Raw genomic sequence first — 19010 nt, 5'->3', positions numbered from 1 at the left:
AAAGCCAGCCCGGGCAGGAAAGGTCCTGAGACTCTGATCTCCAATGAACCACAGAAAACCAGAAGTGGCGCTGTGGCTCAAGCGGTAGAGTGCCAGCCTTGAGCGGAAGAGCTGAGGGGCAGCGCCCAGGCCCAGAGTTCAGGCCCCACAACTGACCCCCCCAAAAAAATATATAGCATGCTTAAGGACTGTTTCTATGACCTGTTTGCTTTGATTACTTTTGTTTGTTTGTTTTGGTTGGTCCTGGGGCTTGAACTCTGGGCCTGGGCGCTGTCCCTCAGCTCTTCAGCTCAAGGCAAGCGCTCTACCACTTGAGCACCACTTCTGGTTTTCTGAGTGGTTTACTGGAAATAAGAATCTCATGGAGTTTCCTGCCCAGGCTGGCTTTGAACCTTGATCCTCAGATCTCAGCCTCCTGAGTAGCTGGGATCACAGGTGTGAGCCACCAGTGCCTGGCTTGAAAAAAAAAACTCACAACTTTTGGGCTGGGCAGGTGGCTCAGTGGTAGAACGCTCGCCTAGTGTGCATGAAGCCCTGGGTTCCATTCCTCAGGACCACACACACAGAAAAAGCCAGAAGTCGTGCTGTGGCTCAAGTGGTAGAGCGCCAGCCTTGAGCAAAAGAAGCTCAGGGACAGCGCCCAGGCCCTGAGTTCAAGCCCCAGGTCTAGAAAAAAAAAACACATGACTTTTTATTTTCATAACATTGGGTGAAATAGTATAGAAAATCTCAAGAATTGGAATTGGGGGGAGGGGGTCTCCTATCTTAACTCTACACGAGTTCCTCACTATTCTCATTTTTCTCTTGAAAAAAAAAATCACTCAAACAGGTATTATAAGAATGAGAACAAAGCCAGGTACCCGTGGCTCCCGCCTGTCATCCCAGCTACTCAGGAGGCTGAGATCTGAGGATCACGGTTCAAAGCCAGCCTGGGCAGGAAAGTCTATATGAGACTCTGATCTCCAATCAAGCACCACAAGTCAAAGTGGAGCTGTGGCTCAAGTAGTAGAATGCCAGTCTTGAGTAGAAAAGCTCAGGAGTCAAGCAAGCACTGGTGCCTCACACTTGTCATGCTAGCTACTCAGGAGGCTGAGAACAGAGGATTGTGGTTCAAAGCCAGCCCGGGCAGGAAAGTCTAAGAGACCTTTGTCTCCAATGAATTACAGAAAAAGCTGGAAGTAAAGCTGTAGCTCAAGTGGTAGAGCCACCAGCCCTGAGCAAAAATGAAGCTCAGGGACAGTGCCCAGGTCCTGAGTTCAAGTCCCAGGACACACACACACACACACACACACACACACACACACACACACACACACACAGAGTTCAGGGATAGCCCCCAGTTCAAGTGCCAGGTATGGCACTAAAAAGAAAAAAAAATAACAATAATAAAGAACAATCAAGACGTTCTAGAATGTCATTCCAGAAAGATCAAGTGTGAGAGGCCTTCAGTTCAGCAGCCTCTGTCTCGTGTGGGTGTGGGCTGCAGGCGGACAGCAAACCACTCTCCCACGCCACTTCCGCCGGCGCTTCTGTCTCCCACAGAACCTGGACCTGGCCTTTGCTGCTAGAAGGTCTCGTCTTCCTCCAGCCATGGACTTGCCCATCATATATGCTGATTTACATCTCGCCAGGGCCCCCGCGCAAGACAGCGCCCCCTCCTCCACTCACCCGCCGGGTAAGCGCTGGGTTTGGTTGCTGGGTTCTGTGCATCTTCTGGAGGGCTGCTTTCCTCTCCTGTTCTTGCTTGCTTGGCTTGGCCGTGGATGATGATCCTGTGGGAGGTTTAACACCCCCCACCTTCCTGCCCTGTTACCATCCTCTTCTTTCTCTCCTTCAGAATCTGAGCTTTGCGTCTCCCCTTGGAGCTTTGCTTGGTGCCAGCGGTGCTTACGGCTCCCTGCACGCAGTCCTAACTCTGAGATTCCGTGACTGTGTTCACAGGATCTCTGTCAAATACCCGCAGAGTGCCAGGCACCCGTGCTCACGTCTAAAATCCCAGCTACCCAGCAGGCTGAGATCTGCAGATTGCATTTCCCAGGTAGCCCAAGCAGGAGAGGCTGTGAGACTCTGATCTCCAAGGAGATGGTGGGAAAAGCCAGACATGGAGCTGTGGCTCAAGTGGTAGAGCGCCAGCCTGGAACACAAAGGCTCAGAGACAATAAGCCCAGGACTGGCACAGGAAGGAGAAGAAATACAATACAAAAGGCTGCCGGAGACTTAGGGAAGAACATTCTCGAATTACAACCTGATGCTCTTTAAGTTAAAGGTAGAACTTTTTTTTTTTAGGTCACAGGATACAGGAGATCAGCAATTAACCTACTTACTGTTTCTCTTCCTCTTTCTGTCTCTGTCTCTGTCTGTATCTCTCTCTTTCCCTCTCTGTCTCTCTGTCTTTCTCTTTCTCAGTCTCTCTGTCTCTCTGTCTCCCTCTCTCTGTCTCTGTCTGTCTCTCTCTGTCTCTGTCTCTCTGTCTGTCTGTCTCTCTGTCTCTTTCTCTCTCTCATGCAGGTCCTAGGGCTTGAACTCAGGGCCTGGGCGCTGTCCCTGAGCTCTTTTGCTCAAGGCTGGCGCTCTACCTCTTGAGCCACAGCTCCACTTCTGGCTTTTTGGTGGTTCATGGGAGATCAGAGTCTCACCAGTTTTCCTGCCAGGGCTGGCTGGGAGCTACTGAGTCGCTGGGATTACAGGCGTAAGCGACCAGTACCGGGTCTATTTAATGTGTTTTCAGAGTTCAGGAAGTTCATGGCATGAGAGAGCTACTTGGGGATTTCTGGTGCTGTCAAGGATTTTCATCCCTGAGCTTAAAGCAGAAACCTTAAATACCACAGAGTGTGAACTCCGCTCACAGTGCAGGTAAAAACAAAAGAGAGGAAAATGCAAGGATTCCTTTCAAGTCAGGGAAATCATACATTAGAAATGGCAGGTCTGGAATGGAGGAGAAAAGACTAGAAACTGAGGAAGAAAATACTTCACTAGCTATATGTTCTATTTGCTATGATATATGTACATATTTGCACACACACATATATATTGTTGTATTCTCTTCTGAATTCAAACTGAATTTTCTGACAATATTACCATCGTAATTACATTTCCAATTTAATTTCCATTGGTTGTTATTATTACGTTTTACTGGTCACCTGTGTTTTAATGCAATTAATATGTGTTCGATTATTAATACCATTCCATTGTGATTGTTTATTAAGGTGTCATACAGCGGGGTTACAATTCTGTAAGTTGGGTCACGAGCACCGTTCTTGGTATGTCTTATATTTTTAGGGTTTCTTGTCGACACAAGTTATCCATTTTCAGTGGGACGCCTTTTGCTCCCGCCTGTCATCCCAGCTACTCAGGAGGCTGAGCTGGGAGGATCGTGGTTCAAAGCCAGCCTGGGTAGGAAAGTCCATGAGACTCATCTCCAGTGAACCACCCAAAAGCCAGAAGTCCCTTCAGCATTGTTGATCCAGGGCCCCAAAGCTGCGAGCGCGGAAAGTCGGATCTGTCAAACCAACCCTGAAGCAACAAACACCTAAGAAGTAGAAGGTGCTCAGAGCAGTGTAGACCTTGGCCTTGGGCTGTTGTAAAACCACAAGCCTGGGCCCAGGGCCTCACCACACACCGGGGGTTGAGCTCAGCCCGGCCACAAAGTCCGGATGGACGTGAGCAGAGACCTATTTTTCTTTGTGGCCAAATGGCAAATGGTTTCCTCTGTGAACTTGGGGGATAACACAGAATTAGCCAGTGGCTCCCGCCCGTCATCCCAGCCGCTCAGGAGGCTGAGAGCGGAGGATCGCAGTTCAAAGCCAGCCTGGGCAGGAAAGCCCATGAGACTCTGATCTCCAACGGACCTGCAAAATGCTGGTTGTAGAGGTGTGGGTCAAATGGTACAGTGCCAACCTTGAGAAAAAAATAAACAAAAAAGGCCCTTAGTTCAAACCCTGACACACACACACACACACACACACACACACAGAGTTTTTATTTTGTTTTAGGCTTTTTTTTTCCTTTTTGTCCACTGTAGGGCTTGAACTCAGGGCCTGGGCGCTGTCCCTCAGCTCTTTAGCTCAAGGCGGGTGCTCTACCACTTGAGCCACAGCACCACTTCTGGTTTTCTGATGGTTCATTGGAGATCAGAGTCTCACAGACTTTCCAGCCCCAGCTGGCTTTGAACTACATTCTCAGATTTCAGCCTCTTGAGTAGCTAGGATTACAACTATCGCCATCAGCACCTGGCTGTTTTTGTTTTTGTTTTTATGCTGGTCCTGGGCTTTGAACTCAGGGCCTGGGTGCTGTCCCTGAGCCTCTTTTGCTCAAGGCTAGTTAGTGTTCTACTGCTTCAGCCACAGCACTTCTGGCTTTTATTGGTACTTTGTTAGTGATAATACCTCATTCCTTTCTGTCATCCTAGCAACTGAGGAGGCTGAGATTTCAGGACCATGGTTGTAAGCCAAGCCAGAGCAGAAACCCCTGTGTGACTTTTATCTCTATCACCAAAAAGCCATAAGTGGAGCTGTGGTTCAAGTGGTAGAGCACCAGCCTTGAGCAGAAATATTCAGGGGTAGTTCCTAGGCCCCAAGTTCAAGCCCTAAGATCGGCGCATGCACATACATGCACACATGCACACACACACACACACACACACACACACACACAGAGTCTCACAGACTTTCCTGCCTGGGCTGGCTTCAAACCATGATCCTCGCATTGAGTAGCAGGGATGGCAGGGCTGAGCCTCCAGCGCCCACTGAACGAGTATCTCTTGCTCCTTGCAGAGGGGTGCCGGGGGCCCTGTTGGCACGGGCTGGCGTGGAAGCTTTTCTGCGCTGCTGTAACTCTGCTGGTCCTGGGCGTGGCTGGGCTGAGTGTGGCAGGTGAGTAAGGCAGCATCTCAGAGCTCTTCCTCTGTTTCCGTGGCCACGCTGAGCACATCTTCACGGAGTCTCGGCCCTGGAATGAGGGGCAAACGCTGAGTGTTGCAACTCCTATTCCAGACCCATTGTGCACCGCCTCTCCCTTCCCCCCCGAGTCTCCAGATGCTTCTTGGAGTCATTTATGGGGAAATCACACATGCGCCACAAACTTAAACTAAAGAGAAGGCTCCATTGTTGTTGGGAGCCAGTGGCTCACGCCTGTCAGCCCCGACACAGGAGGCTGAGATCTGAGGATCACCATTTGTAGCCAACCTAGCTAGGAAAGTCCGTGAGACCCGTATCTCTCCAACGAACCACCCAAAAGCCAGAAGGGAGCTGTGGCTCAAGTGGTACAGCACCCGCCTGGAACAACAAAGAAAAGATTGTGGCCTGAGTTCAAGTCCCAGGAGCCCCACAGAACCAAAGAGGTCACAGCTGGGACCCAAAGATGAAAATAGCCAAGCAAGTTCAACTTTCCCAGGATTCACGGTGGACTTCCGCTGGATTCCACTTGGTGGATGCCAACTTCTCCGTGAGAGCAGACAGTGACACTTGATTTGGAAAGGGACGGAGAGTTGAAAAGAGCATTTCCTTAGGCTGATTTATGTCCTGTAGAATAGATAACCCAAGATTGAGGCGTTCCCTCCTTTGATGATTTCCTCATTTGGTTTTTGGGCAGGCCCTGGGGCTTGAACTCAGGGCCCTGGCACTGTGTCTGACCTTAGTGCCCAAGGCTGGTGCTGGACTCCTCCACTTCCGGCGTGGTGGTGACTCAGGGGAGATAAGAGTCTCAGATTTTTCCTCCCCTCTCAAGAGTGAGACAATCCATTGAGCCACCGTGAAAGGTGACAAACACATTTATTCACACCATTTATACCAGAAAGGGGGCCTGCTACTACCTTGTCCTGAGCTAGATACCCAGAACCCAGAGCAGCCTTAACCACCAAACCTCCAAGCCTCCGTTGGGTGGCCCTGACCTTTATGAGTTGGTCTGCAAACCTCCAACCCAGACCTCCAGTGCTCCAAAGCTCCAGGGCTCCGAAGGGGCAGGCTTTCCCTTTTGCTTCCTTCCTCCTCCTCTGCAGGCCTCTGCTCGCTCCTCAGGCCGGCCCTGCTCTGCTCCGGGAGGCATCTCTCCGCGGCCTCTCTAGGGGAAGGCCCCAAATGGCCTCTTGAGGAATGCCCCAAATGACCTCCGGGGAGGTCCCAGATGACCTTAGAGGCTTTCCCTGCCTGGCTCAGGCCTGCCCTGCTCTGCTTGGGCAGGCTGGCCCCTCCACTGTCCCTCCCTCCACGCCTTCCTGCTCCATTGCTCTACTTCTTCTTTGCTCTCTCTCCCCTCCTCCCCCAGAACTCTCCCAAGGCCTCCCCTCAGGACTCCTGGTCTTCCCCCTCCTCAACCAGGACCCAGAACACTCTGCCTGTATATCGGCTGTGCCCCTCCCTCCCCCCCCCCCGGCTTCCTGGCATGTCCAATGGGACGGTGATGTCAGCTCATCATTGATGCCCAGCCCCCTCCAGCGGGGGGAGAGGGCTGCGCCATCGGGCCAAGCTGATCTGCGGGCCTGCTGATTATTGGGGCGCTGGTTAATTACACTACCAGGGCTGGCTTTGAACTCAGATCCTCACATCTCAGTCTCCTGAGTAGCTAGGATTACAGGCATGAGCCATAGCACCTGTTTTTGTTGTTGTTGTCTGTCTTTTTGGTTTTTTTTAAAAATGGTTTTCATCTCTAAATCAGGCTCATTGTCACCCCACTGGTAATACTTTTTATTTTCAAGCCTGTGGAGATAACTTGACTCTGGCCATATGTGTGTAACATGTAACATCCATTCAAGTGCATATTTCCATATATACCCCTCTTGCTGTGTTCTTTGCTAGTGGTACTCTTAATGCAAAAATCACCGACAGAAGAGGGCACGGTGGACATTCAAGAAAACAGAACCGAAACAACAGGTAACTTGCCTTGGCTTGAAGTTCCTGCCAGCTAAGGTGGGGTGGCTATCACATGCTCAATAACCACACTGAGGACCCCAGTCACGAGGCTTTCATGCTTGACTCAACTAAAGGGAAAAAAGTTAAGGGCTGGGAATGTGGCTGAGTGTTCACCTGGCATGCATGAAGCCCGGGGTTCGATTTCTTAGTACCACAGAAAAATTCAGAAGTGGTGCTGTGGCTCAAGTGGTAGAGTGCTAGCTTGAGCAAAAGAAGCTCAGAGAAATGCTCAGGCCCTGAGTTCAAACCCCAGGACAGGAAGGAAGGAAGGAAGGAAGGAAAGAAGGAAGAAAGGAAGGAAGGAAGGAAGGAAGGAAGGAAGGAAGGAAGGAAGGAAGGAAGGAAGGAAGGAAGGGGAGAAAGAAAGAAAGAAGAAAACCCTTCTTGGGGATAAAAAGATACCCAGTGAGTTCTATTAGTGGATGAATACATCATTTGGCAGAAATTTTCTTACAATACTCCCTGTGGTCTTTCTCGTGGATTTACTGAAATCGGTTACAGTTGGTTATATACTTTGCTTTAGGTTCAGTCTTTTTAGGTGAGTTAGATATTCCTGTCTATTTAGGGAAATTAACACTGGTGAGGAATTTAATTAAAGTAAGAAATAGACTTAGTTGTGAGTGTGTGTGTGTGTGCACGTGCGTGTGCATGTACTGGGCCTTGAACTCAGGGCCTGGGCACTGTCCCTGAGCTTTATTTCCCAAGGATAGAACTCTACCACTTGAGCCACAGATCTACTTCTAATTCTTTTGCTGGTTCACTGGAGATAAGAGTCTGACAGACTTTCTGGCCCAGGCTGGCCTTGAACCATGATCCTCAGATCTTAGTCTCCTGAGGAGCTGGGATTGCAGGGGTGAGTCTCAAGTCTTGATCAGCATCTGTTTTATCAGCTCATCTGGAACTAGTAATTCTATCTCTTGGTGTCTTAAAAAAAATAAAATGTGGCTCTTTGAGTGGTTTCAATGTCATTTTTGTGTATTCTAATATCATGTAATTTCATTTATACTTTGCTATATTTCTGGTCATTGACTCTACATTTTCTGTGAACAAATTGAACATGATCTTGAAAATGTCAAAGTTATAATGAGCTTCCTGTTATTACAGCAGTATTGTACTGGTCTCTGTGTGTGTGTGTGTGTGTGTGTGTGTGTGTGTGTGTGTGTGTGTGTGTGTGTGTGTATGGCGGGCTGTGATTCAGCAGGGGCTGGGTGGAAGTTCAACCTCTTCCAGTTTCTCCCGTAGAGAGACCAGCCATGGCAGCGTGCCCTGTGTCTTGGCATGAACTTGGAGACAAGTGCCTGTTTCTATCATCCACACCTTTGTCTTGGAATGGCAGTCTGACCTACTGCTCCACAAAGCAATCCAACCTGCTGCTGATTCACGATGCGGAGGAGCTGGTGAGTGTGAGGGAGACGCCGTCCTGGCTTTCAGCACCTGGAGGCCTGTGCCAGGACCTCTGTGCTGTTCACCAAAGGCTCCATGCGGTGGGGGTGGAGACCTGCGATTCCCAAAGCTTATCCTGCAGGAGAATAAAGAGCAGAGACTCAATATGCCTGTGTCTACATCCATTCATCCGTCTGTGTATCTGTCCCTCATCCATCATCCACCATCCACCCATCCATCCACCATCCATCCAGCATCCACCATCCACCATCCATCCAGCATCCATCATCCACCATCCATCCATTCATCCATCCACCCATCATCCACCATCCATCCATCCACCATTCATCCATCCATCATCCATCCATCATCCATCATCCACCATCCATCCACCATCCATCCATCCATCCACCATCCAACTATAATCCACCATCCATCCATCATCCATCATCCACCATCCATCCATCATCCATCCACCCATCATCTACCATCCATCCATCTATCTACTATCCATCCATCCATCTACCCATCATCCACCATCCACCATCCATCCTTCCATCCATCCACCCATCAACTATCATCCACCATCCATCCATCCATCATCCATCCATCATCCATCATCCACCATCCATTATCCACCATCCATCCACCCATCCATCCATCCACCCATCCATCATCCATCATCCACCATCCATCCACCCATCCATCCATCCACCCATCATCCATCATCCACCATCCATCCATCCACCCATCCACCCATCCATCCATCATCCACCATCCATCTACTATCCATCCACCATCCATCCATCCATCCATCTACCCATCATCCACCATCCACCATCCATCCATCCATCCACCCATCCATCATCCATCATCCACCATCCATCCACCATCCATCCATCCATCCATCTACCCATCATCCACCATCCACCCACCATCCATCATCCATCCATTATCATCATTTACCATTCATCTGTCATCCACCTATCCATCATCCATCCACCATCCATCATCCACCACCTATCCATCCATCCATTGTCCCATTCACCATCCATTCACCCATAATCCAATCACTACCCATGCATCCACCCATCAGCCATCATCCATTCATCATCCACCACCCACCCATCCACTCGCCCATCCCTCCATCATTTCTATCTCTATTTTTGTATTTGTGTATCTATGTCTATAGCTATTATCTATCTCTCTATCTGGGTATTCTGTATGTATCTATGTTTCTGTGTGTATGTGTATGCATGCATCTATCTATCTTTTTGTGTCTATCCAATTTTTGTATGCATGTCTGTATAACTCATCTATCTTTATTTTTATATCTATGTATTTGTGTGTGTATGTATCTACCATCTATCTTGAGGAAGAGAAATACCAAAGAGAAGGCAGAATGAGGCGCTTAGAGATGTGAGGAACTTCTTACTGTGGGGGTGTTGCTACCCTGGGTTTTAGGGGTGCACAGAATAAGATCAGGTACACCTGAAATCTCAGCTCCTCAGGAGGCTGAGAGCCGAGGATCATGGTTCAAAGTCAGCCCAGGCAACAAAGTCCGTGAGACTCTTGGCTCCCAAACGCCAGAGGTGGGGCTGTGGCTCAAGTGGTAAAGTGCTAGCCTTGAGCAAAAAAGCTCAGGGACAGCGCCCAGGCCCTGAGTTCAAGCCCCAGGCCTGGCACCAAAACAAAAAGTGCCATGCTGTCCTCTGTTCCCTTCTATCCCAGAAGCTCCTGTTTCTGGAGTTTCTGGAGCACAGCAAACATCTCTACTGGATCGGACTACATCGCTCAGTGTTGGGCAAGACGTGGAAGTGGACCAACGGCTCTGAGTTCAGCTCCTCCAGGTGAGTCCTGGTGACGTCATCTGTCGGGCTTGCAGTACAAGGTGGAAACCCCGTTTCTCCACATCTGAATTTGGGCCAAGAAGTCTCCAGAAGCCGGAGCAGCCGGAGGAGATGCAGGATTCCCAGGCGGGGAGCGGATTTTCACCAGGAAGCCCGCGTTCGCCCTTCATGCTGATCTTCAATTGATTCCTTTATTTTGGTGCTGGTCCTGGGGCTTGAACTCAGGGCCTGTCCTGATGCTTGGCTCTTTCACTCGAGCTGGTGCTCTGCCACTCGAGCCACAGCTCCACTGCCAGCTTCCTGGAGGTTCATTGGAGTTAAGAGTCTCATGGAAATTCTTGCCCAGGGCTGGCTTTGAACCATGATTCTCAGATCTCAGCTCCCTGAGTAGCTGCGATGCCAGGCTTTGAATGGAGTTTGAAAGGACCAGGAATGGACTGATAACTTCTTTGGAAAGGGTCTGTGAAAATGTCACAGGGCAGCTGGGCACCGGTGGCTCACGCCTGTCATCCCAGCTACTCAGGAGGCTGAGATCTGAGGATCAGGGTTCAAAGCCAGCCCGGGCAGGAAAGTCCATGAGACTCTGATCTCCAATTAAGCACCAGAAAAAGCTGTAAGTGGATTGTGGCTCAAATGGTAGACTGCTGGCCTTGAGCAACAATAGCTCAGAGGTAGTGCCAGGGTCCTGAGTTCAAATCCCAGGACACACACACACACTCTCTGTCTGTCTGTCTCTGTCTCTGTCTGTCTCTCTTCCACACACACACACACACACATACACACACACACACACACGAATGATTCTTCCCCAGTAAAGATGAGATCTAGAGTGTCCCACGCCTATCCGCCATCTGTAAAAGGCTTTGTGGCATCCTGTGGCCTTGAACCGGTGTCCCTTGCGTCTCTGCGGCTGAGCGTTTGTTCTGGGGCGGCCTCGGGCGCTAGGGGAGGCGTGGGGAGCATTCCACACTTGGTCACGCTCACGCGGGCATGTGGCTCTCCCCGCAGCCTCCAGCTGACGGACGGGGCACAGGACACAAGCGTGTGGCAGGACAAGGACCCAAGCGTGTGGCAGGACACCAACTGTGCGGTCGCCTCCCACAAGCGCTTGTACGCTGAGAGCTGCCAGGCCGAGCTGAGATGGATCTGCCAGAAGGAACGTTCTAGAAAGAGATCACGGCAGTGACTGGCATCTGCCCCCGGCCTCCCTGTGTCCTGGGAGGGAAATGGGAGGCATGGAGAGTTGGAGAGAGAGGGACACGCGCTGCGTGAACAAAACCAGGCAGAAGGTCAGCACACACAGAAACTGGGCTGGGCAGGTGCTCAGGGCACAGTGCTCGCCCGGCGTGCACGAGGCCCTAGGTGCGAATCCTCCGCACCACAGACAGAAAAAGCCGGAAGTGGCGCCGTGGCTCAAGGGGTAGAGCGCCTGCCTTGAGCACAGAGAGGCTCGAGGACAGCGCCCCGGCCCTGAGTTCAAATCCCAGGACTGATTAAAAACAAAAAACAGAAACCCACTCGCCTTCCACTGTGTTCATGATGCGTGCATTTCAACGTTGACCTCAGGAACCCTACAGAGAATTTTACCACCTGTATTCCTACACAGACTGGTGTGGAACTGTAAACCGCCCATGTGTGTGTGTGTGTGTGTGTGTGTGTGTGTGTCCTGGTGCTGTGTAGGTGTAGGTGTGTGTGTGCTGACTGTGTGTGTGTTGGTACTACATGTGGGTGCTGGTACTCCGTGTGTCTGTGTGTCTGCGTGTGTCTGTGTGTGTCTGTGTGTCTGTGTGTGTGTGCTGGGACTTGAACTCAGGGCCTTGTGCTATTGCTCGGCTCTTTCTCTCTACGCTAGTGCTCTGCCACACGGGCCATGGTTCCATTTCCCACTCTTTCTGGATAATTGGAGATCGAGGGTTTCACACACTTTCCTGCCTGGACTGATTTTGAATTTCGATCCTCAGACCTCAGCCTCCTGGGTAGCTGGGATTACAGGAGTGAGCTATCAGCACCTCAGTGTGTGTGTGTGCGTGTGTGTAACATGTATTACACATGATATACACATCACATATAATGTATATTGTATATTTTACATCTTTATTCTATTTATTATTATCCTTTACATAAATATACACATATGCAAATAAAGAATATGCTTTGGGCTGAACGCAGGACCTGGGTGTGATCCCTCAGCTTTTGTGCTCAAGGCTGTTGCTTTACTACTTGAGCCATGGCTCCACTTCTACATTTTTGCTGGTTCATTAGAGATAAGAGTCTCACAGAGCCGGGTGCCGGTGGCTCCCGCCTGTCATCCCAGCTACTCAGGAGGCTGAGATCTGAGGATCACGGTTCAAAGCCAGCCCGGGCAGGAAAGTCCCTGAGACTCTGATCTCCAATGAACCACCAGAAAACCAGAGATGGCGCTGTGGCTCAAGTGGTAGAGCGCTCGCCTTGAGCTGAAGAGCTGAGGGACAGCGCCCAGGCCCAGAGTTCAAGTCCCACCACCGACCAAAAAAAAAAATGCTTTGATTTGGTTTTGCAACAATAAAATTGAAATTTCGCTGGGGAATGGGAGAATGCTTTTAAGCAAAAACAATGTTATGAATACAGATGTGAGTACAGCTTTTGTTTTCCCTCTGAAGCATTCATCCCCAAGCCTCACAGGTGGGAATTGCAATCGAGCAATTTCCAGGTAGCGTACCATGCTCTCTTGACTATCTCCTTCTCTGTCTCTCTGTCTCTGTCTCTGTCTATCTCTGTCTCTCTGTCTCTCTGTCTCCTTCTGTCTCTGTCTCTGTCTCTCTGTCTCTTTTCTCTCTCTCTGTCTCTGTTTCTCTGTCTCTGTCTCTCTGTCTCTGTCTGTCTCTGTCTCTGTCTGTCTCTGTTTCTCTGTCTCTGTCTCCGTCTCTGTCTCTCTGTCTCTTGTCTCTCTCTGTCTCTCTGTCTCTTGTCTCTCTCTGTCTCTCTGTCTCTGTCTCTCTGTCTCTTGTCTCTCTCTGTCTCTCTGTCTCTGTTTCTCTGTCTCTGTCTGTCTCTGTCTCTGTTTTTCTGTCTCTGTCTGTCTCTGTCTCTGTCTCTCTGTCTGTCTCTGTCTCTGTCTCTCGGTGTGTCCGCCCTCCACTCATTTTTTGTGCAGTTCCTGGGCCTTAAATCCAAGGCCTCACCACCTGGATTGATTTCCACCCCCGTCTGCAGTCTACCTCTTACGCCACACCTCCGCGTCCAGCTTCTCAATGGCTAGTTGGAGAGAAGGCTTGGGCTTTGATATCTGGGCTAGCTTTGAACAGGGGGACGCAGAGCCGGAAGATGGCTGGCATCCCGTGACAGATCACTCTCGGAATCCACCGTAGGCCAACGCTGTCCCCACGGAGAAGAACTTTGCAACGTCCCCGAGCCCACGGCGAGTTCCTTGCCTTCCCTCACGGCCACCCGATGATACACTAAGGATCCGTCAGCCGCTCATGCTACGCCCCTCCTGCCAGATGACAGCGTTCCCCTCGCCTCCCACAGAGGAGGAAGGAGGAGGGAAGCATCTCCCTCCACAAACGGAGACGTCCCGGGCTGCTGAGTGAGGGAGCCACGGATTGCTTTGCTAAGGCAAAAATACAGCCCGTTTCCAGCCCCCAGGAGCAGCTGCTGCCCCTTGGCCTGTTAATGATCTGAAACAGGTGTTTACAATCCAACAACGACCTCCTGATGTTAGCTTGTTTAAGTCTTTCGGAGTGGGTTTTCCCCCTTCTTTTCCTCTTTGTATGCCAGTATGGGGGCTTGAACTCGGGGCTCGAGTGCTCTGTCCCTTAGCTTTTATGCTTACGGCTGGCACTGTACCACTTGAGCCTCTTTCTCCGCTCCTCCACTTCTGCTTACCTGGAGGTAAGACTGTCTCGCTGTGTCTCTCTGGGATGGCTTCGAATCTCATTCCTTAAGGCTAGGATCTCAGGCGGGAGCCATAGGTACCCATTGGAGTGCATTCTTAAGCTGAATCCTGAGTGAATAAACTCCTGGCTGGTGTAACCACCTGCACTTGGCTATAGACAAGCTGAAATCCACGCACCTGGATACTGCTCGGGCTCTGCAGGTGGAATGCTGTAAAGCAGAAGGCCCACGCAGTGTTGTTTTTGGTGCCTAAACGGAAGTTTGAACTCACAACCTGGTCCTGTTCCATAGCTTTTTCATTCAAGGCTAGTGCTCGACCACTTGAACCACGGCCCCACGTCCGGCTCAAGTGGTAGAGTGCTAGCCCTGAGCAACAGAAGCTCAGGGTGAGTGCCCAGACCCAGAGTTCAAGTCCCAGGACCGGGGGAGGAGGGATGTGTAGAGGGGAGGAATCCACAAAGAGGCCAGATACCAGTAGTTCATGTCTATAATCCCAGCTACTCAGGAGGCCGAGATCTGAGGATCAAGGTTCAAAGCCAGCCTGGGCAGGAAAGCCCGTGAGACTCTGATCTCCCATGAACCACCAGAAAACAGGAAATGAAGCTGTGGTTCAAGCAGTTGAGCACCAGCCTTGAGCTGAAGAGCTGAGGGACAGCGCCCAGGCCCTGAGTTCAAGCCCCACGGACCGACAAAAAAGTCGACTGAGGTTCTTCAATAAAGGCAGATTGTAATTCTATTCCCATTGTCAGACCTTTAACAGCTGCACCAAGGCCTCAAGCTCTCTTAAACATGGAGCCTTCCTGTCTTCTTTACAGTTAAACAAAAATAAGAACAACAAAGTGCGGCTTTGTTTACTTACCAGCAAAAATTCCTGTCTTCCACAAGGTCAATGTTAACCAAAGATCCTGCTTCCAAGTCTGTCCACCAACAATTGCTAGCTGTAAATTGGGAAGAAAACACAGGGTGGCGCTAGCTCCCTTTAGTTTAAGTCTAAACCTAGACCCTGCTCTCAAACCTCAGGATTTGGAAAGTGCCCTGACTAAGAAAAGATTTAAACTGAAAGATAAAGCAGGCGCTGGTGGCTCAGACCTGTAACCTCAGCGACTCAGGAAGCCGAGACCCGAGGATTGAGGTTCAAAGCCATCCAGGAAAACCTTTCGAGACGCTCTAGTTAACTACCAAAACTGAAAATAGCCAAAAGTAGCACTGTGGCTCAAGTGAGCAAAATACCTCCAGGACAGTGCCCATGCCCCGAGTTCAAACTCCAGGACCAACACACCAACACACACACACACACACACACACACGCACACACACACACACACACACACACACACACACACACTAAAGCTAATAGGAACGATATCTTTATCTTGCCTGAAGGGAAGACTCTCAACCAAAACACAGGTGAACTACAATCTCACACTTAACCACACTTTCCCAAAGCGACAAGCATGAGTTATAGACAGCCAGCGGAGTGTATTTCTTCCACTGACAGATTTACATCTGTTCCTTTGAACATAGCTCACTTTTGTTACTTGATCACTTTAAACCTATTTCTAGAGACTTCTTCCTACTGTCTACCCCACTGTGAGTGTGTGTGTGTGTGTGTGTGTGAGTGTGAAGTACTTTTTTTCATAGCTACATCCCTTATGCAATACTCACATGTCACCATAATGTTTAAATTGCTTTAATTTTTCTATAAATTCCCAGCTCTCAATTGTTTATGAATATCCTACAAATAATAGTAACCATTCGTGAGTAAAGCCTCACATTAAATAGTACAAGTCTCAAAAACGCATCACACACACACACACACACACACACAAGGTACATTTCTGATCTCAACAATGTCATTTTGGCTTTTAATAGGCTGGCAAAATTCCCTGCTAGCCTTTTACATAGAAGCGATTTTAAAGTATAACTCCTACACATGTACTAGATATTGCAAATAAGGGAAACCATGGGGCCTATCTTTCTTTGGGCCTGGCTTCCTTCACTTAATATAATTCTTTCCATTTCCTAACAAATGGGGTAATGCCATTCTTGCTGATGGAGGCATAGAATTCCATTGTGTATATATACCACATTTTCTTGATCCATTCATCTACTGAGGGGCATCTGGGTTGGTTCCATATCTTAGCTATGGTAAAAACATAGTTGTGCTGGTAGTTTTAGTATGGGCTTGTCTGTAACTGTTTGGGTAAATGCCCCAAATTGCTGGGTCATACAGATATACAAGACACTATGTTGAAAACGAGTTTTACAACTTTGGTGGGGGGGGTTGGGGGGTGGTAGTTGTGGAGGGAAGGGATGGTAGGGGAAAAACAAAGGAGGAGGCAACAATGCTCAATAGGAAATGGACTTATTACCTTGCTCAAGTAACTGCAACCCCTCTGTACAAACAGTATGTTTACAATAAAAAAGTACAAAAAATAAATAAAGTCTAACTCCTAATGCCTTATCTTGAGTAGATTTTCAGCCAATGAATAAACTTCAGGAATGTCGAAAGGCAGAAAAGCTGGAAATCTCCAGTGGTCTAAGAATGTATCTGATGCCCATTACCACGCTTTCTTTTGAGCCCCAATTCCCTAGACACACGTAAGTCGAATATGCTGGTGCCTTGGATATTTTATAACACACAAATTCAGTGTGACCCACTCGCTCCATTCAGAACCATGTTTCTACGCAGACCCAAGAACTGTTCCCACAACACTGAGAGTGTCTGGCGTTCAGGTTTCAGAAAGTATAACAGGTGCCGTCTGGCTTATCAGCTATTTTTCTTTTCTTTTTGCTATTCTGGGGCTTGAACTCAGGGCCTGGACTCTGTCCGTGAGGCTTTTCTGTGCTCGAGGTGAGCACTCCAGCACTTGAGCCACATAGCCAATTCCAGCTTTTTCTAAGAGTCTCAGGGACTTTCCTGCCCAGGCTGACCTCGAACTGTGATCCTCAGATCTCAGCCTCCTGAGTAGCTAGAATGACAGGCGGGAGCCACTGGCGCCCAGCTTCTACTTTTTATTAATTCACAAGCACACTGAATACAAAACACAGTGCTCCAAAGAACATGTCTCAAGAATACACTCATTATATTTGACAGAGCATTTTATATGTGCCACGTTCAAGAGATTTAAGGAGCATGTAATGTTTAAATACCTGTTTATTTCTAGAAGAGATGGTTGTGATCTTCCTAGGCCATTTGTTTAGAATTTGAAGAGAAGAGAAATATTCAAACACACCAATAACATCAAGAATAGACACTCGTCAGTTCCGAGATGGCTCCAGTGCTCATGGACACACGCAGGTCAATTCCATTGTAAATCCAAGGGTTTACCGCTCTCCACGAGTTCAGGAAAGAGGGCAGATGGTGTGCAGACATGAATGAAGGCCACAGACTTCACAACTGGGGGGGGGGGTTGGTTCTGTTGTGAAATAATACTCTGAGAAGCAGCAAGCAGCCCTTGGAGAGGGGAGAATCCAGGTTTATTTTGCAGGTAGGCCCCCAGAAGCTCCTACTTCAGTCTATGACCCCGATCCATAAGAATACAAGCCTTTTAGAGAGCACAGTACCCCAATATTTGAGTTTCTCAAAAACGACTCAGGCTTTGTCTTACCAGTCTGAGCCAGTTCTGATCATGGCAGGCTTTCCCCTTATTCATGGCAAGCCCTGAGGTCCTTACAAACCAAGAAAGAATGAGACACTGTCACGGATTGCCAGAGACCACCAAGCTCAGCGTGGGCTCCTAAAAACCAAACTATAAAACGTTTAAGGAGAACATCGTCTTGTTTTGTTCTTTTTAAGTGCCGCCTGTGTCTCACGCCTATAATCTTACCAACTCAAGAAGGCTGAGATTTGAGGATTGTGGTTTGGAGCCAGCCTGGGTAGGAAAGTCTTGAGATTCTCACCTCCAATGAGATCACAGAAAAAGACGGAAATGGCGCCGTGGCGCAAGTGGTAGAGAGCTAGCTTTGGGCACAAGGAGCCCAGGGACAGCGCCCAGGCCCTGAGTTCAAGTCTCAGGACTGGCAAAGAGAAAAAGAAAGAAAAAAATCCAATTAAATGTTTTAAAAGGCTTTACTACAAATTGCCTTTAAAAATCTTTTTGTGCCAAGTAAGAGGTTTCCTTACGACATTTACACACACACAATAGTGAATTTGCATAAAACTCATGTAAGAAATCATGTAGAAACTCAAATAAAATGTACATAGACACCCATGCTGACACTCACACTCGTTCTTGATAACTGCTCTTTATGATATAGAGAAAAGTAATAAAATCCCCATAGATGTATAAGTTGGTGTCATCGCTTTAGTTTAAACCTGAGATAAACACACTCAGATCCAGGCACCAGTGGCTCACGTCTGTAATCCCAGTTACTCAGAGATCTGGGGACTGCAGTTCGTAAGCATCCTGGGCAAGAAAGTCATGAGACTCTTTATCTCCAATTAACCATCCAAAGGCTGGAAGTGGAGGTGTGGCTCAAGTGGTAGAGGACCAACTTTGAGCAAAAAAAGCTCAGGGGAAACATCTACTCTCCGAGTTCAAGCCCCACTATGGAAGGAAGGAAGGAAGACGGGAAGAAGGAAGGGAGGGAAGAAGGGAGAGAGGGAGAGAGAGGAGCGAAGAAGGGAGGGAGGAAGGGAAAAAGATATTGTACATCTTGAGTTGGCTCATAGGGAAGGAAGGAAGGGAGGAAGGAAGGAAGGAGGGAGGGAGGGAGGGAGGGATAGATATTGAACATCTTGAGTGGGCTTGAGTCACATGTTCATAATTATTAGCGCTCATCCGAACGTACACTAGGCTGTGTACAGTTTATCGTATATAAACTATTTCTCAATAAATCCTATTTTTGAATTCAAGAAAAGTAATATAGATCTGGCCTAGGGTTGCAGGAACTTTATGACCATATATTTGAAAAATCCACAGCTCCTGCTCCATTAACCAGGAAAAGAGCACGGCGATCAGGTTCCTAGAATTCCAACGTGGAAGGATCACTAATC

The 19010-nt window shown here is 48.8% G+C and overlaps 1 protein-coding gene across 1 annotated transcript; it reads left to right on the top strand.

Moving 5' to 3' along the window:
• Nucleotides 1-1344: 1344 nt before the first annotated feature.
• Nucleotides 1345-11324, top strand: LOC105992247 (killer cell lectin-like receptor subfamily B member 1). The gene is made up of 6 exons (XM_013025071.1): nucleotides 1345-1675; nucleotides 4773-4871; nucleotides 6792-6866; nucleotides 8121-8302; nucleotides 10020-10138; nucleotides 11147-11324. The coding sequence occupies exons 1-6, from the start codon at nucleotides 1591-1593 to the stop codon at nucleotides 11322-11324; spliced, it is 738 nt and encodes a 245-aa protein (XP_012880525.1). The 5' UTR covers nucleotides 1345-1590.
• Nucleotides 11325-19010: the final 7686 nt, after the last annotated feature.

Source organism: Dipodomys ordii, unplaced genomic scaffold (assembly GCF_000151885.1).
Source record: "Dipodomys ordii isolate 6190 unplaced genomic scaffold, Dord_2.0 Scaffold81, whole genome shotgun sequence".
NCBI lineage: Eukaryota > Metazoa > Chordata > Mammalia > Rodentia > Heteromyidae > Dipodomys > Dipodomys ordii.
This window is presented reverse-complemented; position numbering and strand designations above follow the sequence as displayed.

Coding starts and splice junctions, on each gene's coding strand:
- LOC105992247 (XM_013025071.1), top strand. CDS start 1,591: ATGGACTTGCCCATCATATATGCTGATTTACATCTCGCCAGGGCCCCC. Junction 6,867..8,120: donor AAACAGAACCGAAACAACAG/GTAACTTGCCTT, acceptor GCTGGGTGGAAG/TTCAACCTCTTCCAGTTTCT. Junction 10,139..11,146: donor TCTGAGTTCAGCTCCTCCAG/GTGAGTCCTGGT, acceptor CTCTCCCCGCAG/CCTCCAGCTGACGGACGGGG.